Source organism: Rutidosis leptorrhynchoides, chromosome 6 (genome assembly GCF_046630445.1).
Source record: "Rutidosis leptorrhynchoides isolate AG116_Rl617_1_P2 chromosome 6, CSIRO_AGI_Rlap_v1, whole genome shotgun sequence".
Taxonomy (NCBI): domain Eukaryota; kingdom Viridiplantae; phylum Streptophyta; class Magnoliopsida; order Asterales; family Asteraceae; genus Rutidosis; species Rutidosis leptorrhynchoides.
In genome coordinates this window covers 207,515,182-207,537,547 of record NC_092338.1, presented here as the reverse complement: position 1 = coordinate 207,537,547, position 22,366 = coordinate 207,515,182, and the positions used below count along the sequence as shown (strand labels likewise).

General features: G+C 31.4%; 3 protein-coding genes across 3 annotated transcripts; all 3 read right to left on the bottom strand.

Annotated features, from left to right (window-relative positions):
• Positions 1-4,671: 4,671 nt before the first annotated feature.
• Positions 4,672-5,067, bottom strand: LOC139854373 (uncharacterized). Its single transcript, XM_071843680.1, has one exon. The coding sequence runs from the start codon at positions 5,065-5,067 to the stop codon at positions 4,672-4,674; it is 396 nt and encodes a 131-aa protein (XP_071699781.1).
• Positions 5,068-17,079: 12,012 nt separating this feature from the next.
• Positions 17,080-18,537, bottom strand: LOC139854372 (uncharacterized). Its single transcript, XM_071843679.1, has one exon. It carries the CDS (start codon positions 18,535-18,537, stop codon positions 17,080-17,082), a length of 1,458 nt encoding a protein of 485 aa, XP_071699780.1.
• A 65-nt stretch (positions 18,538-18,602) lies between these two features.
• LOC139854371 (uncharacterized) lies at positions 18,603-20,356 on the bottom strand. Its single transcript, XM_071843678.1, has 4 exons — positions 19,943-20,356; positions 19,434-19,892; positions 19,020-19,321; positions 18,603-18,903 (listed from the first exon to the last, which is right to left on the bottom strand). The coding sequence occupies exons 1-4, from the start codon at positions 20,354-20,356 to the stop codon at positions 18,603-18,605; spliced, it is 1,476 nt and encodes a 491-aa protein (XP_071699779.1).
• Between the last annotated feature and the right edge of the window lie 2,010 nt (positions 20,357-22,366).

Genomic DNA, 22,366 nt, shown 5'->3' with positions numbered 1-22,366 from the left:
TGATACGATTAGTAGGGAGACCTAATGCATTTTTGCTGGTTTTCGAGTCTCAGACGTAATCTTGGCATCCAGTCTGAAATGTACCGTTTGAACGCTCGCACGACGTTTGTATTCAAAGCGGTTATTGAACTTCCAAACAACGCTGGAAACATTGGGAAGTTGTCTTTTACAAGACAAGCTAAGTCAATAAACTCAAACATTTTGCATTCTCGACAATTTGTTGTTCAATTTGGAACTAAAATTTGACAACTTTCAGTTTCAAGTGCCCTCGAATTAACATCACCATAAGACATATTAAATTACAAGTTAACAAATGATCAAGATAGTTGAGCGAAATATGTGTGAAAATATAGAAATTGGGGGTAGTCTATTTATAATGTGTCAAGAACTAGGGTTACAATTTTTTTTGGAAAAGGGGACGCAACCCCGGCAAAATGTTATATCATTCAAAATAAAATTACAAGAGGTGGGGCATTTTGAAGTGAACATCCCAAAACAATTTAACAATAACAATCTATACTATAAAATCAAAAATCTATACATTTTAGAATATACCATACTAGCAGTACTTCAAAATCTTTTCTTCATTCCACTCTATAGCATCATATTCAGAGGTCTTTAGGCCTTTAAAATCTTTAGTCTTAAATCTTTACGAGCTTCAAGAGTTACAAAAATTAGAGTTTATACAAATCGGCATTGGGAAAGCCATTTTTTCTGTCCGAAATTTTATCAAACCGACATTGCTAAGGCTGGTTTGATACAATGTCTGATGTTTAGCTTTAACCTTAGTACACATCAAGGTTGGAGAATTCGGATCTCGGGGAGATCTCGTTTGGATTTTTTTAGGGAGATCTCGGCATCTCGGAATAATCTCTGGGAGATCTCGGACGTTAACTTACGTTGACTTTATAGTTTTTTTAATAAAAATATACATAAAAACATAAATATATGTATATTCATATAGGTTTTTACGAGATTTTAAAAATAATATACAAGAAATGAGCGAAAAAAGCTTAGAAATTACGAATTTTACAAAAAAATCTTACAAATTAGCAAGAAAATCCTAAAAATCGTGGTTTTGACTAAGTTTGACCCCGTTGATCGAGAAATCTCGGGAGATGAACATCTCGTCTCGGTTGCCTTCTAAAAACGAGATCTCAAGGAAGATCTCGGGGAGATTTCGGGAGATTTACAACACTGGTACACAGCATATATGGAGGATAAATCGATGTTACCAACACCGGTTTGGGTTGACATGGTACAATCGGTGTTCCTAACACCAATTATACTTGTTCCGTACATTACAACAATCTTATTACTTTTACTACAAAGTTAATATAAATTAATACCACTTAATCTAAAAATTCTACGTTATCCTAATAGTTTTTCCTTTGCTTGTTATCATATGAAGAAATGGGACCTTTTTGGGTATTTTTTTTTTTTTTTTTTTTTTTTTTTATTCTTCTTAATCACGACTTCAAGATTGTGGTAGAAATTTATTATTGAAACTCATAATTTTGTAAGTCGTTGTAATTATCCTATACTATCTACTAACGGAGCTTTCTGTAAATTCACTCTAAAAAAGTTTTACATCAGTAATTGTGTGTTTGTAATAATAAGGAATTGGAGTGGTAGTGACTTTAGTCTTCCCGTATGAAATGTAAGGGGTTCGACTTTCACTCGCTGTAAAATTTTCTTTGTTGTTATCTCGTCCATTTCATTAGCCATGAAAGTTGCGGACGTCTGGCATCCGGGCCTCACCCGAGGGGTTTTACTACACGCGATGTCAGTATGGATTCGTCGTGAGAGTTTCTTCCTAAGGAGCAGTATGATTGTAGTGATTTATACCATGGAAATGATCGGGTGTGTAGGTGTGACATTGCGCTCGGCATCCGTCAATGACTCTTAATCAACGTTAAAAAAGAATCGTGTGTTTGTGAGATGATTTATAGGGGTTAGCGTGAAGAGTAATATAGAAATAAAACACTCGCATTTATGTTCCTATTCCCTCGTGGTGTTGTCAACATTCTGTGGGACTTAGATCCGAATTGTAAGAATTTCGGAAACCAATATACGTGCCTAATTATATTGTTTTATTATTTTCATATTCTAGTTTGTTTGATTTTCCCAACAAACAATAATAATATTTTTCTCTTACAAAGTTCCAATGAAATGAATGTATATATGCAATGTTAAAAAATTCGATTACTTTTCGATTAATCTCCGATTACTCATTCTTAAGGGTAATTCGTTCAAAATCCATTTAATTAATAGGCCAACGCCGATTGATTGGGTCAAACTCAAATTTGGTAAACAAAGTCGGTCAAAGTCAAAATTGGTCAACTTTTTAACATAAATTTAAATTATAACTTTAGCGATTTTTAACAAAATGAACAATTTTAGACAATTATGTTAAAGTTTATATTTATGTTTATGGTTTTCTTTTATATTTGCACATATAATTTTTAAAATTTCATATGTAAATGTATAAAGTACAATTCGATTACTGTATCACTTATCAGTGACGACAAGATGTTATGTTAAATTTGATATGAACAAGATTGAAGGTACGCGCTACGCGGCTAGACATGTATGATAGAAATTTGATAAATCTAAAGATTTGGAAAGTTTAAAGCGCTTCAAAATTTACCCTCGCACGTTATAGGTATTTGATAAATCTAACGATTTAGAAGCAGTTAATATATGTGAAAATACTGACTATAAAGGCAACAAACAGAATGCAACTAATTACACAGACATGCTGAAATTACCTGACTCAGCATATTCACTTAAAAGATTGCATTTCCTAATGGAAATTTGCAGTAATACACCAATACATAAAAACCATAATTTACAGATCAAATTGTTTAACCAAGGAACAGGAAGTTAACAGACAATGATAATCTACACCCTAAAGTAGCTAAGGATTACAAATAGAAGTACACAAACCAAATTTCCAGCAAGCATACACATGATTAACATTCGGGATAAAAAGTTTTGCAAAAAAGCACCAAGTAACCTGGTTTACAAACTTCCAGTCGCCAAACCAAAAAAAATCGCTGATTGTGCCCGCTACCCCGCTTGCGATCAGGCCAGAAGCCTCCTACACTTTCTCTTTGCTCCAGCGTTACCTTTCTTGGTGTCTTCGGGGAATAAACTTCGCTTAGCTGTCTTCTTTGGACTCCCTTCTTCTGGTTCTCCTTTCTTTGTTTGCTCCTGCTTCTGTAACTGGACAGTTGGTGGGTTTGCCAAATAACGCGCCCGGTGGCTGCACCAATATTCACTGCAAATTAGCAGCACGTGGTATTTTTAAAAAGCCATACGATGCTAGGTTAAAAGACAATGCTTACTCATCTATCGAGTCATTAAATTCGGGTATTGGTGGATTGAAATAACAATGTATTGCCTGGGTACAAGCAAGCTGGAGTTCCCCTTTTACAAAACAAAGTGAAAAAACAGGCAAATGGTTATAAAATTTTTTAATGGGCGCATAACAATTACATGTAGTAATTACAAAGGCCGTGTTTTTAATTGTTAGATACCATGGTAAAGCTTATACCGACACGAGCTGACTGCCAAAACAACTGGTTTTTCCATAGCGTTGTATGCGTCCGAGTCAAAAGCAGTTGCGAGATCGTTCTAGAGAGTTAGCTGAATTGTGTCACCACTGTGCACAAATGCATGCCAAACCTTTAGTTAGAAATACATGCTAAAAAAAACAGGGGGGAAAAAATTCGCACTTTGTTAGAAGTAATTCTTGCCGGTTACTCGTGTTGCGAAAAGCAAGCCAGTCTATTCCCGTTAACACATTCTATTGAATAAATGCTGTTGTGTTTGAAATTTTGCAAAGTAAATAAAGAAAATCCCAAACAATGCATTTATTTGTTTTTATATGGTAAATGATGACTTACTCAAGATTTGTGAGGTCGATTGTTCTTCTTATAAGCTGTTTGTGGTTAACGTCTCCGATGACCACTAGGTCTTCAAGGCGATCAATGCAGCCAATGTAGTCTGTTCACGTGCATTTCATATGAATGTATGTTTAAGAACTTAATTTTAAATTATAAGTTATTATGCAATTATGCAAAACATACCAGCGAGAACAGTGGTGCTGGGGACACGTGTACGTAGTTGATTATAAGCTACAAACTGGAAGTAATGATCAGGATAGTCTGCAAATGGAAGCTCTTCAAAATTTGTGTTGCGATCAAACGACAATGTCATTGGGCCTGGTAATATTTTCTCCCACCGAGTTGTAGCATGAGTCGAGAAGTTTGTTATCACATACACCTTGTTCAAGTGCATAAGTTCGTCAAAATATTCCTTATCGCTGTATTGCATATTCACAAGCATAGGGTAGTTCTGTACCACGTAAAAAGCATCAAACAGACGGTATAAATAAAAGAGGAAAACAGGTTAATAGAGATGTAAGACGAGAATACCATTTCTTCGATAAGCATGCAACAGTAACCAGTTGGAGTCTGGTTGTGATAGCTGTAAGTCACCCATTTACGATAGATTCTCGCTGCAATTGTTCTGTCTCTATCACCCGGTATTAGTTTCCCAAGTCCCGTTATTTGTACCATACTATCAAAGGGAAAAAAAATAATTAGTACTAAATATAAATATATATTAACTATATACATAATTCATCTGTGGATGTGGTCTTCTTTAGCAGGTGGAACGGGCAGGTGGTGCTGCCTCGAAGTCGGTAATTGCGGACAAAAAATCTGTGTAGACAATATTTTTGGTTACGTTAGGCCCGTGGTCTTCGTGTTTTTTAATTACCAGTTTCAAACCGCCCGATGATGTAGCTCTCGACAGCGCAACATAGAGCTGCCCGTGACCGAATAGAGGTTTTGGTAGATAAACTCCAATTTGGTTGAGTGATTGACCCTGGCTTTTGTTTATAGTCATCGCGTATGAGATTTTTAACGGGAATTGTTGTCTCTTCAGAATGAACGGCAACGTTGGTTCCTTGTGGATAAGGCTCATTCTTGGGAAAAAGACCTTCTCACCGACGCGGGTGCCCATAATAATTTCGGCTTTCACTGACTTGGCTAACATCTGCGTAATTATCATTCGGGTGCCATTACAAGCCCACCTGCTATATTTGTGACGACCCGGAAATTTCCGACCAAATTTAAACTTAATCTTTATATTCATTCGACACGATAATCAAAGTCTGTTAAACTGAATCTCAAAAACTTTGGAACGGTGTTCATGTATGAATTTGACCTTTGACTATTTCCGACGATTCACGAACAATTGTTGATAAATAAATATGTATATATATATATGTGTATATATATATATATATATATGTAAATATATATAATTTGAAATTATAAAATATAAAAATTAAATATTAGATTCGAATATGTAAAATAAGATACAAAACAATAAAGTGTAAATTAAAATGAATCTATATGATTACTATGTATAATTATCATTATATGTATAATATATTATACATAGAATGTGTTATTATATAACATAAGTATTACATGATTAATAATATGTAAGGTTATTATATGAAATCTTATTACAAGTTAAAATATAGTTGTTATAGTGATATTATTATTACTTGCATTATTATTATTAATACTAATATTAATATTAATATCAGTATTATTTATATTATTATATATAATATATAAAGATGAAAATTTAGTACATTTAACTTGTTATCTTTACTAAAATTATTGTTATCTTTATCAATATCATAATTGGTAGTAAAAATTATAAATTAATTATAAACATGATTATTATTATTTTGAATAATTAAAGAAACTATCTTTTTATTTAAAATTATTGAAATTATTATTTCTTTTATCATAATTAGTATTATTTTGATATTATTATTATTAGTATTATTATCATTAATATTATAATTATCAATATCATTATAAATAACATTTATTCGTTATCATTATTATAAATATGATTTTAGTAATAATATGATTATTATTATTATTATAAATATCTTTATTATTAATTCTATTATTATTATTATAAATTATTATTTAACAGTATTTTAATTACTAGCAAATTTATTACAAATGATAGGTTAATATGTATTTAATCTGATACTGATCGATCAGTTATACATCGCCATCACTCTAATCCTTTTTATTCTGCTTCTATATTAAATTGATATCCTTATCGATCCATTTACTGAAACAAACAAAATTCATGATATATAATTGGTACGAATCTGTTATTTATAATTATTTGTTTGTTTTTTTTCTCATTGTTCTTGACTGAAGATTCGTCCTTCTTGTCTGCAACTGTTACAAGTCGACCTCAATTAATCAAATCATGTTCCTAGATCAAATATTCGATGGCATATTACATAACACATGCTGCAATTGGTATAATTAAAGAGAAAATAAGGAAAACAGCTCATACTTCTCTGTTTTGAGCTGTGAAGAACAATAGGTTGATTTCAAATAAATTTGTCAAATCTAATTATACAGAAGTGTTAGAAATCATCCACTCGATCTGTCTGCAAGTTTTCACATCCCAATTTTTTCTATTGAACTCGAATTTCAAAGTCAAAGTTTTTATCCAAAAAGTCAAACAATTTGTTTATGAAGAAATTCGAGTTTGTATTGAGGTTTTTGAATGAATTGACGGTCTAAAAAGTTTATAGGAAGGATTTAAAACCTTTTTCATGTAGGAACTTGGGTCTAAAATTGTCTAAATTTTAAAAACGTGATTCAAGTTCTTCATATTCAAAACGAGTCGCTGCTACTGCTTTGAAGTTTATTTTATTTTTGTTTTATTTCTGTTATAACAATTAAAATGTCTCACAATCAAATTGTATTTGTTTCAATCTCATATACTGAATCAAACAAATTAAATTGATGTTAAGAGTTGATCTGATCGACTAGCTGTAGAAGAAGAAGAATAATAGGAGACAGGAATATTACAGATTATATATTAATGGGTTTAATATAATTTAGGATAATGAGCAACAGCCCAACTGGTTTGATGTGTTGATGGGTTTTTGAGAGGTCTCGAGTTCGATCCTTGCTTGGTGCATTTTTTTTTCTAATAAAGGCTTATTTGAGGTAGTCTTCAATTTCATGATTATTATTATTATTATTATTATTTTTGTTATTATTGTTATTATTATTATTAAATGTTATGAATATTATTATTATTACTACTAAAATTAATAATAATATCATTATTACTAGTACTATAGTAGTTATTATTATCATCTTAATTATAAGTATCATAACCATTATTAGTATTATTAGTGATATTATGAGTATTACTAAATATTGTTATTGTTATGTTTATATTAATATTATGATTGTTATTATTATCATTTTACTTATAATTATGTAATATCATTAAGTATTAATAGTATTATTATTATTATTATAAGTATGACTATTATTATTATTATTATGAATATGATTATTATTATTATTGTCCTTACGAAAATAAAACAAACTATTATTATTATCATTAATATTAGTATTAATATCTTTCTTATAGACAATAGGAGTGTTAATATTGACATAAGTAATTTTATTATTAATGTTATCAATATAATCAAATACAACTTTTAATTTCTATATTATGAAGTATATAAAAATATATTCATAGGTAATATTACATATAAGTATGAATATATTAACAAATTTTATATAAATATCCATATAAAATAAATTAGGTATTTTTAATATTTATATATATGTATATATAACTATATAAATAATAATCATTTTAAATATATATACAAATTAAATAAATAATATATAAACTTATAATATATGAAATTGTTCGATTACGATTATATGTTTTAATATATATACACAAATGATATAGGTTCGTGAATCCGAGGCCAACCCTGCATTGTTCAATATAGTTATATATATTTTTACTACAAAATACAGTATGGTGAGTTCATTTGATTCCCTTTTACTCTTTACATTTTTGGGACTGAGAATACATGCGCTGTTTTTATAATTGTTTCTAAATGCTTTTGAGATATATTTTTGAACTGAGAATACATGAACTGCTTCTATAAACGTTTGACGAAATAGACACAAATATTCAAAACTACATTCTATGATAGAATTATTTGCATTCAGAGGTTCGATTTCTATAAAGATTGTATTATCGACCATCGGTGAGATGATTTCATCATTGCACTACGCGTTAGCTACTGATATGGTTCGATTTAGTAGTTAATAACGGTGAGATGATTTCGTCTTTGCACTACGCGTTAGCTACCGTTTTAACTACCATCGGTGAGATGATTTCGTCATTGCACTACGCGTTAGCTACCGTTGTATTGTATTGTATTGTATTGTATTATAGTCGACTTTGTAGTTGGTAACGGAGGGATGATTTTGCATTGCGTACGCATTAGCCCCCGTTTCAGCTACCCTCGGAGGGATAATTTTGCATTGCGTATGCATTAGCCCCCGTTGTAATAATTATATTGTATTAACTACCACGGTGAGATGATTTTGTCATTGCACTATGCATTAGCTATCGTTGGTGAGTTGTTTGAAAGGTTCCGGTGTTCTTCATATGAATGATTTTACAGTAGGAATAGACCTGCACAGATTGTTTTCTAATTATGAGTATCTTGTGGTCTATTATATTATTGAAAATGATTGATTATGAAAAACTAATGAACTCGCCAACCTTTTGGTTTACACTTGAAAGCATGTTTATTATCATGTATGAAAGAAATCTTCCGCTGTGCATTTGCTCATATTAGAGATATTACTTGGAGTCATTCATGACATATTTCAAAAGACGTTGCATTCGAGTCGTTGAGTTCATCAAGATTATTATAAAGTCAATTATAGTTGGATATAGTATGAAATGGTATGCATACCGTCAACTTTTGATGTAATGAAAGTTTTTATTTTAAAAACGAATGTAATGTTTGTAAAATTTATCATATAGAGGTCAAGTACCTCGCGATGTAATCAACTATTGTGAATCGTTTGTAATCAATATGGACTTCATCCAGATGGATTAGGACGGGTCATTAAAGTTGGTATCAGAGCGGTGGTCTTAGCGAACCAGGTCTTGCATTAGTATTTCTAACTGATAGTTGTCTAGATGCATTAGTGAGTCTGGACTTCGACCGTGTCTGCATGTGAAAAGTTTTGCTTATCATTTCTAGTCGGAAATCATCTACTTATCATCCGTAGGAAATTACCTGCTTATCATTCTTAGTCTAGACACGTCTTAATGCCTCTATTGCATAGACAGTGTATAGATAAATTCATATCTTAGTGTATCTGTTATTGTTACCTTTGCCTGATAGCTTCCGTAGATTCCTCCGTAACTTATGGGATTATAGTATTATATATGCATATGTAAATTATGTATTGCAGGGTACTAATCTACATCCTATAATCTAATTCTTATCGAAAATCCTTCATCTGATCGTACGAGATGAATCCCTCAACCAGTTTGAATTCCTCAGATTCCGACAGCTATTCCGATATGGAGTTTCACTTAAGCTCCGAAAGCAGTGTCACCAGAATGAATCAACCAAAATCACCTCTTGGCAAAGAACCTGAAGCACTTACCGGTGAACCAGTCCGAAATACCATTTTCACCCTCATTTCCTGAATATCTCGTCATGATTACATACTATCTCAAATTCAAAACCTTATTCATCCGCTCATTCCGACCGACAATCATCCCGAAATAATGGAAGAAGTCATCGAGCTTCACGCTCGAGTAATCAAATTGGAAAACGTTGTGCAAAACCTACCAGCTTCAGCAACATCACCAGTGCCAACAGTACCATCAACATCAACACCAGTACCTCCAATAACTGAAGTCTCAACATCACATATCTCAACATCTCATTCTGTACCTCGAGTATAATCATCGTTCTACATGACGTTCTATATCATTTATCTTCGTTCAACATAATGATTATGTAATCTCTAATGTTTTAGAGATTATGTACTCTAGTTCTAACCAAAAAGCAAATGAGATTAATATCATATTGACTCATTAAATTCATGATTACATCTGAAGAAAATATATATGTATATATATTTTCATAAAGATTGTAATTAAAAATTCTTTCGTACAAGCTGTTAATGGTGAAAATACTTTAACGGGTAGGTAATACCCGAGGAATATTTATATTTCACATTAATAAGTACACTGTACATTCTTTCAAATCTAATTCAACAATCTTTTACTATCCTATTTACAACCACCGATATACGTATCCGTTCACCGCAAAATAACCATTTTCATTCAATTTCATATTTAGATTTTGATCTAACAGAATCCAACAATTGGCATAAAGAAGAAAATATTGGACAAAATAAAATTTGTTAGAAACAAACAAATTAACTATAAGAAAAATTTTGTTAAGAATTCACGCTAACTGTTTCCAGCTAACTGTTCCTAGCTAACTGATTACATTTATTTATCGCAATTTTAATTCTCGCAATTTGATTTATCGTCATTTAATTTCTGTTATTTGTTTTACGCACTTTAAATATCGGGACACGTATACAAGGTTTTGACATATCATATCGACGCATCTATATATATTATTTGGAATAACCATAGACACTCTATATGCCGTAATGCTGGAGTTAGCTATGCAGGGTTGAGGTTGATTCTACAATAATATATATACTTTGAGTTGTGATCGAGTCTGAGACATGTATACAATGGGTCACGATACGTATTAATTAATTCGAATATTATATATTAAACTATATATGAATTATTGGACTGTTACTATGGACTATCAACTGTGGATTAATAACATTAGACAATTAAAATGAATTAAAATATTGATTATAACATATGAAACTAAACATTTCTTCAAGTTTGTCACTTGATCTCATCTTAAACCTCATTTGTATCTTGACGATTACAATCTGCGTTCAAACCTTTCATGATTCTTGAAAACACCTCAATCGAAAGGATGAACCAACCGCACTTTACCTACGAAAGAAAAGATTGATGCATATAGTTATGCACCTGAAAAACTTTCAGAAACTGAGTAAACTTTTAACACGTAGCTGTGCTAATTCCTTTAACGTTGTTATTACCGAAAATAACTTTGCAATCTCTTTCCAAATTAGCAAATTTTGTCACAGCTCCAGCAAGTCAACTTCGACTTTTATTTGGATTAGCCTTATTATAGCCTTGATATATAAGTCTGCCTTTCATCATCGTTGTCGGGGAACCGTTTATATTCCGCCACATTAGCAGTAAACTTACCAGCAACTTCATTACTCATTAGCTTAAGTCTCTTTGAAGAACCATTATATTTGTTCAATAAAACCTTATCATATATTCGTCTGCATCTTGTAACGAGTATTTCCATACCAATTACCGGGAATCAGCAATCAGTATTTTGAATCTCGCAACAATTCTACAACAACAGTTATAGGTATACATATAACCTTTATCTCTTAGAATTATGACCTTCCATTCGGAAATTTTGAAAAGCACCCAGTCTACGAATCAATACTCGGAATGCTGAAAAAGCTGAATGAAGCAGTAAAAACTGTAAATGATCTTAACAGCCAGAAGTTTGATAATAAAGAATAGTATGTTAGAAAAGCTCAGAAAAGTTGGAACTGGAAAACGGATTGAGCTAACCACGAAGGAGGCCAAGGACAAATACAAGGACCAAACCATATATTCAAAGAATCCAGATAATTCTGTATGCAATGAAATCTTTAGAGAAAACCTTGCTCTATACTCATATTAAATCTTGTGGAAAATCTTTCTTCATCAACCTTCGATCTTAGAAATTCTGAAAATATCATCATAAATATCTTCGATATTTCTGAGAATATTTTCATAACTCTTCTTATCCGAAATTAGTTATCTCTTCGTGCTATCTGTGTTACATCATAAAAGAAACTATTTTAGTTTCTAAATTCTATAACCTTCGAGTTTAAAATATGAATGATTTTGAAGTAGTGTTGGGAACTGAAGCATGAGTTAGTATAATATAATGACACTTGATCAACGTGATTATATTACAGTAAGTCATGCTGAGTTTCTAATGGGACGTAATGATTCACAGACCATAACGTCATCATGTGCCATGTTACATGATTCTTACATTCTACTTAACCTCCAAACATATCGAGAACATATCTTCCTGATAGTTCTATCTTTTCTCTTAGATTATGCTAATTTGACCAATCAAATCTTGCGATTACGTTATTTCTTGTTTAGAACATTAAGTTCATTCGAAGTTCCATACTTACCAATTCTGGACCGTTACTCGCTTTACTAGAGATCGAGAAGATAATAAAAAGGAAAAGAGCTCCAAAATATAAGAGAAAATATAAAGCCCAATAACAACACGGAGGTTACAAACCGTGGATACTAATACGAATAGCAATATAAAGACACGGTATAATTAAGAATAGTATCACCCCAAGGTAATAGTAGAAGTAAACAGATTTTTTTTTGTGGAAGATTGAAAAGAAGGATGACAGAAATGATAATTAGGAAAATATCAAGGATTAGAACGGGATTAAGCATTTTCACAATCTTTTGGATGTATGAACTAAGAAAGAAAGTATGGAAATGGTGAGAATAATAGAACGGAAGAATTTAATTTATAATGGAGGTACCAGACAGAGTAATCAAGGCATATCTCCGCATTTAATTAGAGAGATCCTGATTTCCTTATCCGTCGAAGAATCAGATCTTCTAGATTTCCAAAGATTTTCTTTTAAATTCCTTAAATTCCGAAAATCTACCGTGACTACATCAAAAGTTAAATCTCTATCTCAATCTTTTGTGATAGCTTCACTCGTACGCATCAAATAATCGAATTATTTTTATTTATATTACTCAATATTGATAAAATCTTATTTATCAACTCATATTCGTCTTGAAGATATTTTTAGTATTAACCATGACCATCTCGATCAAATTTCGGGATGAAATTTCTTTAACGGGTAGGTACTGTGACGTCCCAGAAATTTATGACCAAATTTAAACTTAATCTTTATATTCATTCGACATGATAATCAAAGTCTGTTAAACTGAATATCAAAAACTTTGGAACGGTGTTCATGTATGCATTTGACCTTTGACTATTTCTGACGATTCACGAACAATTATTGATAAATAAATATGTATATATATATGTATATATATATGTATATATATATATGTAAATATATATAATTTGAAATTATAAAATATAAAAATTAAATATTAGATTCGAATATGTAAAATAAGATACAAAACAATAAAGTGTAAATTAAAATGAATCTATATGATTACTATGTATAATTATCATTATATGTATAATATATTATATATAGAATGTGTTATTATATAACATAAGTATTACATGATTAATAATTTGTAAGGTTATTATATGAAATCTTATTACAAGTTAAAATATAGTTGTTATAGTGATATTATTATTACTTGCATTATTATAATTAATACTAATATTAATATTAATATCAGTATTAGTTATATTATTATATATAATATATAAAGGTGAAAATTTAGTACATTTAACTTGTTATCTTTACTAAAATTATTGTTATCTTTATCAATATCATAATTGGTAGTAAAAATTATAAATTAAGTATAAACATGATTATTATTATTATGAATAATTAAAGAAACTATATTTTTATTTAAAATTACTGATATTATTATTTCTTTTATCATAATTAGTATTATTTTGATATTATTATTATTAGTATTATTATTATTATCATTAATATTATTATTATCAATATCAGTATAAATAACATTTATTCGTTATCATTATTATAAATATGATTTTAGTAATAATATGATTATTATTATTATTATTATAAATATCTTTATTATTAATTCTATTATTATTATTATAAATTATTATTTAACAGTATTTTAATTACTAGAAAATTTATTACAAATGATAGGTTAATATGTATTTAATCTGATACTGATCGATCAGTTATACATCGCCATCACTCTAATCCTTTTTCTTCTGCTTCTATTCTAAATTGATATCCTTGTCGATCCATTTACTGAAACAAACAAAATTCATGATATATAATTGGTACGAATCTGTTATTTATAATTATTTGTTTGTTTTTTTTCTCATTGTTCTTGACTGAAGATTCATCCTTCTTGTCTGCAACTGTTACAAGTCGACCTCAATTAATCCAATCATGTTCCTAGATCAAATATTTGATGGCATATTACATAACACATGCTGCAATTGGTATAATTAAAGAGAAAATAAAGAAAACAGCTCATACTTCTCTGTTTTGAGCTGTGAAGAACAATAGGTTGATTTCAAATAAATTTGTCAAATCTAATTATACAGAAGTGTTAGAAATCATCCACTCAATCTGTCTGCAAGTTTTCACATCCCAATTCTTTCTATTGAACTCGAATTTCAAAGTCAAAGTTTTTATCCAAAAAGTCAAACAATCTGTTTATGAAGAAATTCGAGTTCGTATTGAGGTTTTTGAATGAATTGATGGTCTGAAAAGTTTATAGGAAGGATTTAAAACCTTTTTCATGTAGGAACTTGGGTCCAAAATTGTCTAAATTTTAAAAACGCGATTCAAGTTCTTCATATTCAAAACGAGTCGCTGCTACTGCTTCGAAGTTTATTTTATTTTTGTTTTGTTTCTGTTATAACAATTAAAATGTCTCACAATCAAATTGTATTTGTTTCAATCTCATATACTGAATCAAACAAATTAAATTGATGTTAATAGTTGATCTGATCGACTAGCTGTAGAAGAAGAAGAATAATAGGAGACATGAATATTACGGATTATATATTAATGGGTTTAATATAATTTTGGATAATGAGCAACAGCCCAACTGGTTTGATGTGTTGACTGGTTTTTGAGAGGTCTCGAGTTCGATCGTTGCTTGATGCATTTTTTTTCTAATAAAGGCTTATTTGAGGTAGTCTTCAATTTCATGATTATTATTATTTTTGTTATTATTGTTATTATTATTATTAAATGTTATGAATATTATTATTATTACTACTAAAATTAATGTTAATATCATTATTACTAGTACTATAGTTATTATTATTATCATCTTAATTATAAGTATCATAACCATTATTAGTATTATTAGTGATATTATGAGTATTACTAAATATTGTTATTGTTATGTTTATATTAATATTATGATTGTTATTATTATCATTTTAGTTATAATTATGTAATATCATTAAGTATTAATATTAATAGTATTATTATTATTATTATTATAAGTATAACTATAACTATTATTATTATTATTATGAATATTATTATTATTATTATTATTATTATTATTATTATTATTATTATTATTATTATTATTATTATTATTATTATTATTATTATTATTATTATTGTCATTACGAAAATAAAACAAAATATTATTATTATCATTAATATTAGTATTAATATCTTTTTATAGACAATAGGAGTGTTAATATTGACATAAGTAATGTTATTATTAATGTTATCAATATAATCAAATACAACTTTTAATTTCTATATTATTAAGTATATAAAAATATATTCATAGGTAATATTACATATAAGTATGAATATATTAACAAATTTTATATAAATATCCATATAAAACAAATTAGGTATTTTTAATATATATATATGTATATATAACTATATAAATAATAATCATTTTAAATATATATACAAATTAAATAAATAATATATAAACTTATAATATATGAAATTGTTCGATTACGATTATGTGTTTTAATATATATACACAAATGATATAGGTTCGTGAATCTGAGGCCAACCCTGCATTGTTCAATATAGTCATATGTATTTTTACTACAAAATACAGTATGGTGAGTTCATTTGATTCCCTTTTACTCTTTACATTTTTGGGACTGAGAATACATGCGCTATTTTTATAACTGTTTCCTAAATGCTTTTGAGATATATTTTTGAACTGAGAATACATGAACTGCTTCTATAAACATTTGACGAAATAGACACAAATATTCAAAACTACATTCTATGATAGAATTATTTGGATTCAGAGGTTCGATTTCTATAAAGATTGTATTATCGACCATCGGTGAGATGATTTCGTCATTGCACTACGCGTTAGCTACCGATATGGTTCGATTTAGTAGTTAGTAACGGTGAGATGATTTCATCTTTGCACTACGCGTTAGCTACCCTTTTAACTACCATCGGTGAGATGATTTCATCATTGCACTACGCATTAGCTACCGATATATTGTATTGTATTGTATTGTATTGTATTGTATTGTATTGTATTATAGTCAACTTTGTAGTTGGTAACGGAGGGATGATTTTGCATTGCGTACGCATTAGCCCCCGTTTCAGCTACCCTCGGAGGGATGATTTTGCATTGCGTACGTATTAGCCCCCGTTATAATAATTATATTGTATTAACTACCATGGTGAGATGATTTTGTCATTGCACTACGCATTAGCTACGATTGGTGAGTTATTTGAAAGGTTCCGGTGTTCTTCATATGAATGATTTTACAGCAGGAATAGACCTGCACAGATTGTTTTCTAATTACGAGTATCTTGTGGTCTATTATATTATTGAAAATGATTGATTATGAAAAACTAATGAACTCACCAACCTTTTGGTTGACACTTGAAAGCATGTTTATTCTCAGGTATGAAAGAAATCTTCGGCTGTGCATTTGCTCATATTAGAGATATTACTTGGAGTCATTCATGACATATTTCAAAAGACGTTGCATTCGAGTCGTTGAGTTCATCAAGATTATTATTAAGTCAATTATAGTTGGATATAGTATGAAATGGTATGCATACTGTCAACTTTCGATATAATGAAAGTTTGTCTTTTAAAAACGAATGCAATGTTTGTAAAATTTATCATATAGAGGTCAAGTACCTCGCGATGTAATCAACTATTGTGAATCTTTTGTAATCAATATGGACTTCGTCCAGATGGATTAGGACGGGTCATTAAAATATTAATGTTGCGAAGCAGAATGGCTGGTACACCCTTTTTTAAATGCAGCTCATGCGGTGGCAACCCAGGGTAGTTCAGCGTATTTAGATATTCTGTAGGTTAGAGCAACTCCGCCTCACCACTGTCATTTCCATGTGGAGTTGCAGTGTCGTAGCTGCAGTAAGTTGTAACTGGACCATCAACCATATCGAAAATTAAGGTATTTATCATATCAGCAGCGTCGTTCTTGGGACAGACAATTGCTTTTTGCTGTAGGTTGACTGCGGATGGATTTTGCAGCGATTCACGAGGGTATATAAAAGAAATCAGATTTGCCAATCCATTTTCGTCATCAGGAATACAAAACTGATCAGGGATTTGTACCCAACAACTATTCAACGGGTCTTCTATGTCAGGCACACCAATTTCACCATTTTCTACCCTCAATAACCACTTCGAAAACTCTGCGTTCTTCACCCTCATTGATGGTGTCAGCCCTGGCCTAAGTAGTCGCATGTTTTTTGCAAGTATGAAAACCTTGAATCGCTGCCAAAAATGTGAAGTCGTAATACAAGCACCAAGGATAGCTGATTTCCCTCCTTTTGTTTGAATAGGTAACATTTGTTTAAAGTCACCACCAAGTATCACAGGCTTACCACCAAAATATTCTTCAGTGTTTCCTAAAATATCTCGAAGACTCCTATCAAGAGCTTCGAAACAGCGCTTATCATTCATTGGTGCCTCATCCCATACAATAAGGTCTGTGTTCTGTAGTAATGTTGCCATCTGGGTATTTTTCTTTACGTTGCACATCGATTCATCGGTTATGACCAGCGGTAGTTTGAATCGAGAATGTTCGGTTCTTCCCGAAGGTAGAAGTAGAGATGCAATGCCAGATGATGCAACATCAAGAACTATCTTACCTCTAGATCTCAGTGGTGTGATTATGGCTTTCCATAAGAATGTCTTCCCGGTGCCGCCGTGCCCGTATACAAATACATGTTCAGTTTGTTCATTCACCGAAGCGCTTGTTATAAGATCGTAAATTTGCTTTTGCTTCAAATTCATTTGACGTTCGAGTTCTAGGAGTTCGGCATTTAAAACTGAACGATCATAGTTTCTCTCCTCCATGATAAGACAGTTGGCCAAATCTGCGAGCAGGTCAGCTGGCAGCGACGGTAATGCGAAATCGGAAATCGATTTCGAACACTGGTACAAAAGGATCTCTACCTCATACAGGACAAAGTTATGTAGGTCATCGCCGTTTATATGCAAGTGGGACATATTTAAATTGGTAGCTGCACGAAGCGGTATATCATCACCCATTAGTTTCCAGTGATTTTCCCAAAGAGCAAGTGGGTTCGTAACAGTGCAATAAGACAAAATGTGTTCGAAAAGAGAGCGTAACTGAGACGACGTGGCAGATACGGATGCTTCTTCTAGTACCGCTGACCACTCTCTATCATCACCGAGTAATCCAGCTGCTTTACACGTAGACCGGTATGTATTATGAAGGATCTGGTTGACTGTTCTAATATCTGCAAAGCTCTTGCACCCATTTCGATGGCACAAAAGCATCCTTAGAAAAAATGCTTCTCCATAGGTGGGATGTATATACGATATCCTGACAATTGATGGTTTCTTTAGGTTTGCCCTGCGCTGCCAACTTTTTTTGACTCGTACCAAACAAATTCGGTTGGGAAATCCAAATATGTAAGGTGGCTTCCGTTAACTGAAGATGCATTATAATTAAGCCACTCAGTGAGAGTAGTTTTTTTGGCTTCGTTGTTTTCAACAATAGCACGCAGGGGTTGCTTACCCAGAAACTTTACCAACTGCATATTTTCAAGATGAACAGCCAGAATCTTGACAGCAGGTTCCCGATGATGAATCAGGAAGTTAAAATCCGCCAACAGGCTTCGTGAGGACAAATGAACCGAGCATCTATAAAGTTTTTAATTTCATCAACCAGTTGCGTTTGCAGCTATGACCGGTGACTGTGACTGCCTATGGGTTTTGCTATACGAACAGCCACACGGTCGGTACCTTTTGAAATATACTTGAACAGGTATTTAATGAGACTCGTCGTACCACAACATTCAACGTTTATGTGAGCCTGAAAAGTCATACATAGTAGCCTATTGTAAGGAACAACATAGCTGTTATCGAGGTGGACACCGGCACGCGTTGTATATATACCGGTATTACGCCTGCGGTAGTGAGCACGACCGTTGTCATCAAAGTACGTCTTGTCAATGTATTTCTTCGGGAACTTTTTTGAACATGAAAAATTTTGATTGCCTTCAAACCAAAGTGTGGCAATGTGGCAGCCCTCTTTTCTGAAATTCAATCGTATACAAAACTGCAAGACGCAAAGAGAATAGTGTCAGTGAATTGGCAACAACAAAACATGTAATATTCATGAAGTAAAGAGGAAATTGCAATTCTGGGTGTGCAATAGTACCTCCGCGAACATGGCCAAGAGGACGCTCGTCCTTTAAAAAGTTTATAAACTCATTGACCTTCATGTGGAACACACGAGCGACTATATCGGCTCGGTCTGAAGGCGATGGGTGAGGAAAAGGCTTCAGGTACCGAGAAATTTCAGGCCACTTTGCATTACACGTGAAAGTTACAAAAAATGCCGGGTTTCCAAAAACGCGTGAAATTGCCAGAGCATCGAGATAATGACTGTATATATAACGTGGGCCACCAGTGAACGAAGCTAGAAGAATCGTCATGCTACCGACATCGGAACCAGTTTTATCACCTCTATCGATAGCGTCATACAACCCTGAAAGGTACTCAGCCCGTATATCGTTCTGCTTGTTTCTGATGTAGTCCATTCGGTCAGCTCGATGCTGCAATATGCCGTCACCACATACTTCTGAAATAGACGACCCAGTCTCAAAATCAGATTGTAACTCTAAAGCCTATCATGAATCTGGTAGCTGTAAAACATGTTCATCAACATTTTTCAAACACGGGCCCCCTGCGAACCCGAGGCTGCGCACAGCTTCAGATCCGGGTGAAAACCGGGTTCACCGAAAAAGAACATCAGCGGGAATTGAATTGACATATATAACGGATGCAGCTTATTAACTCGCCTGGGAAGCTGAGACCGAGGCTCGATTATCACATCGTAATCAGAAATAGATTGTGGGCCAGATTCAAAAACAATAGCGCCTATTGCATCCGAAGTAGGCAGTGCTTGTTGGCTTGACACGCTCACACTATACAAGCAAACCTTGAAAGTAGGTACCTTGCTGCCAGCACACTTATCCCTCGCGGTGCGAAACAACTTGACTAGTGCATTATTTGAATCAAGTAACTTCACCAACTGAGTAAAAACTACTTCAGAAAGCCGTCCTGAATCACGTCCTCCAAAATGCCCCATTCGGTTTTCAACTTCGTGATCTGTATCATAAATGTAAAGCTGCAGAAACCTGGTGTGATGACCCAGGAATTTTTGACTAAATTTAAACTTAATCTTTATATGATTTCGATATGATAAGCAAAGTATGTAATGTTGAGTCTAGAAAATTTTGAAACGATGTTCATATATTCAATTGACCTTCGACTGCTCTCGATGATTCACGAACAATTAATTGTAAATAGATATGTGTGTATGTATATATAAATAATAATTCGAAATAATATTTGAAGTATTATATGTTGTTGTTATTAAAGCTAAGTATATAAAATAAAATAAAAATATGATATTATGATAATTAATATTTAAAACATATCTATGTACATAAATAAAGTATATTAAATATATATTTTTTGATTTCGAATTTATTTCGTAAACGATGGTAACTGATGTGCGTAGGGGTGTATACGAAATAGCTTATATTTTACTAGAAAATACTATTAAATACGATACAATTTTACATAAGTTATTTATTTATTTATAGAGTGGATATACCTAAACTTTGCTACAACACTTATAGGTAGTGTACCTAATCGTACAGTAGTGTAGTTTTTAGTAAGTCCGGTTCATTCTACAGGGATCTAGCCAAGTTTAACGCTATATTTTTAAAACTATATTTGTAAATATATAAATATATATATAAGTAGTATTATTATTTTAAAAGGGGGTTTTTACCGTTTAATGAACGGTTTGTCGATTTTAAAACTTAAGTCGCAGTTAAAACCTAATGTAAAATATTAAAAATAAATATAACTTAATTTAAAGCGTAAAGTAAATAACGATAATTAAAGTGCGATAAATTAAAATGCGATAAATAAAATGACAATAAATAAAATTGTGATAATTAAAAAGTACGATAATTAAAAGTGCAATTAAATAAAATGACAGTAAATAAAAGTGCGATGAAATATGAAATAAAGGAATTATGCTTATTTAAACTTCCGTAATCATGATGTTTGACGTGTTGATTTTAATTTATTACCATGGGTTAATTGTCCTTTGTCCTGGATTATTCGATATGTCCATCTAGTTTTTTTCCATAACAGTCCATCAATCATAAATATAAAGTGCGAGTGTCCTCGTCAAATTATCCTTATATCCGAAGTCAAATATTCCAACTAATTGGGGACTTAAACTATAATTACACCAATTTTCCTTGTATGTAATTCACCGCTGTTTTAATAAGTCCATTAACTATTAATCCATTCCCGTGTCCGGTTAAATGAACGATTATTAGTACTTATAAATATCCCGCCCATCATGTCCAATCGAGTGTATGTGGTTATTTATAGGTACGTCCATTTGTAAATCTTTATATTAAATTAACGAACTATCATTCAATTAAACAAATATAAAGCCCATTAATAGCCCATAGTCCAATTTCCACAAGTGTCGTTCTTTTGTTTAAACCCCAATTATGGTACAAAGCCCAATAACCCCGTCTTTAATATTTTAGCCCAACATCACGATTACTTCAATTTAAATAAGCATAATAATAACTTAGCTACGAGAAATTAATTTAAAAAGGTTGAACATAACTTACAATGATTAATAATAGCGTAGCGTTACACGGACAGAATTTCAACTTACACACTTACAACATTCGCTAACATACCCTTATTATTATTAAATTAAAATTAAAATTAAAATTATAAATTATATATATATATATATATATATATATTTATATATATATATATATATATATATATATATATATATATATATATATATATATATATATATATATATATATATATATATATATATATATATATATATATATATCGTAGAGAGTGAGAGATAGATTAGAAAAAGGTGTGCAACATTCGACCAAAAACTGCGAAATTTATAGGATGTCAGCTGCTACAGGATCTCATGCGATCACATGGGTTTTCTTCATGAAAGCCATGCGATCGTATGGCAGCCAAAAACTGTTCCAAGTAGTTCCAAAACGTGGGCTGCTGGATTTTT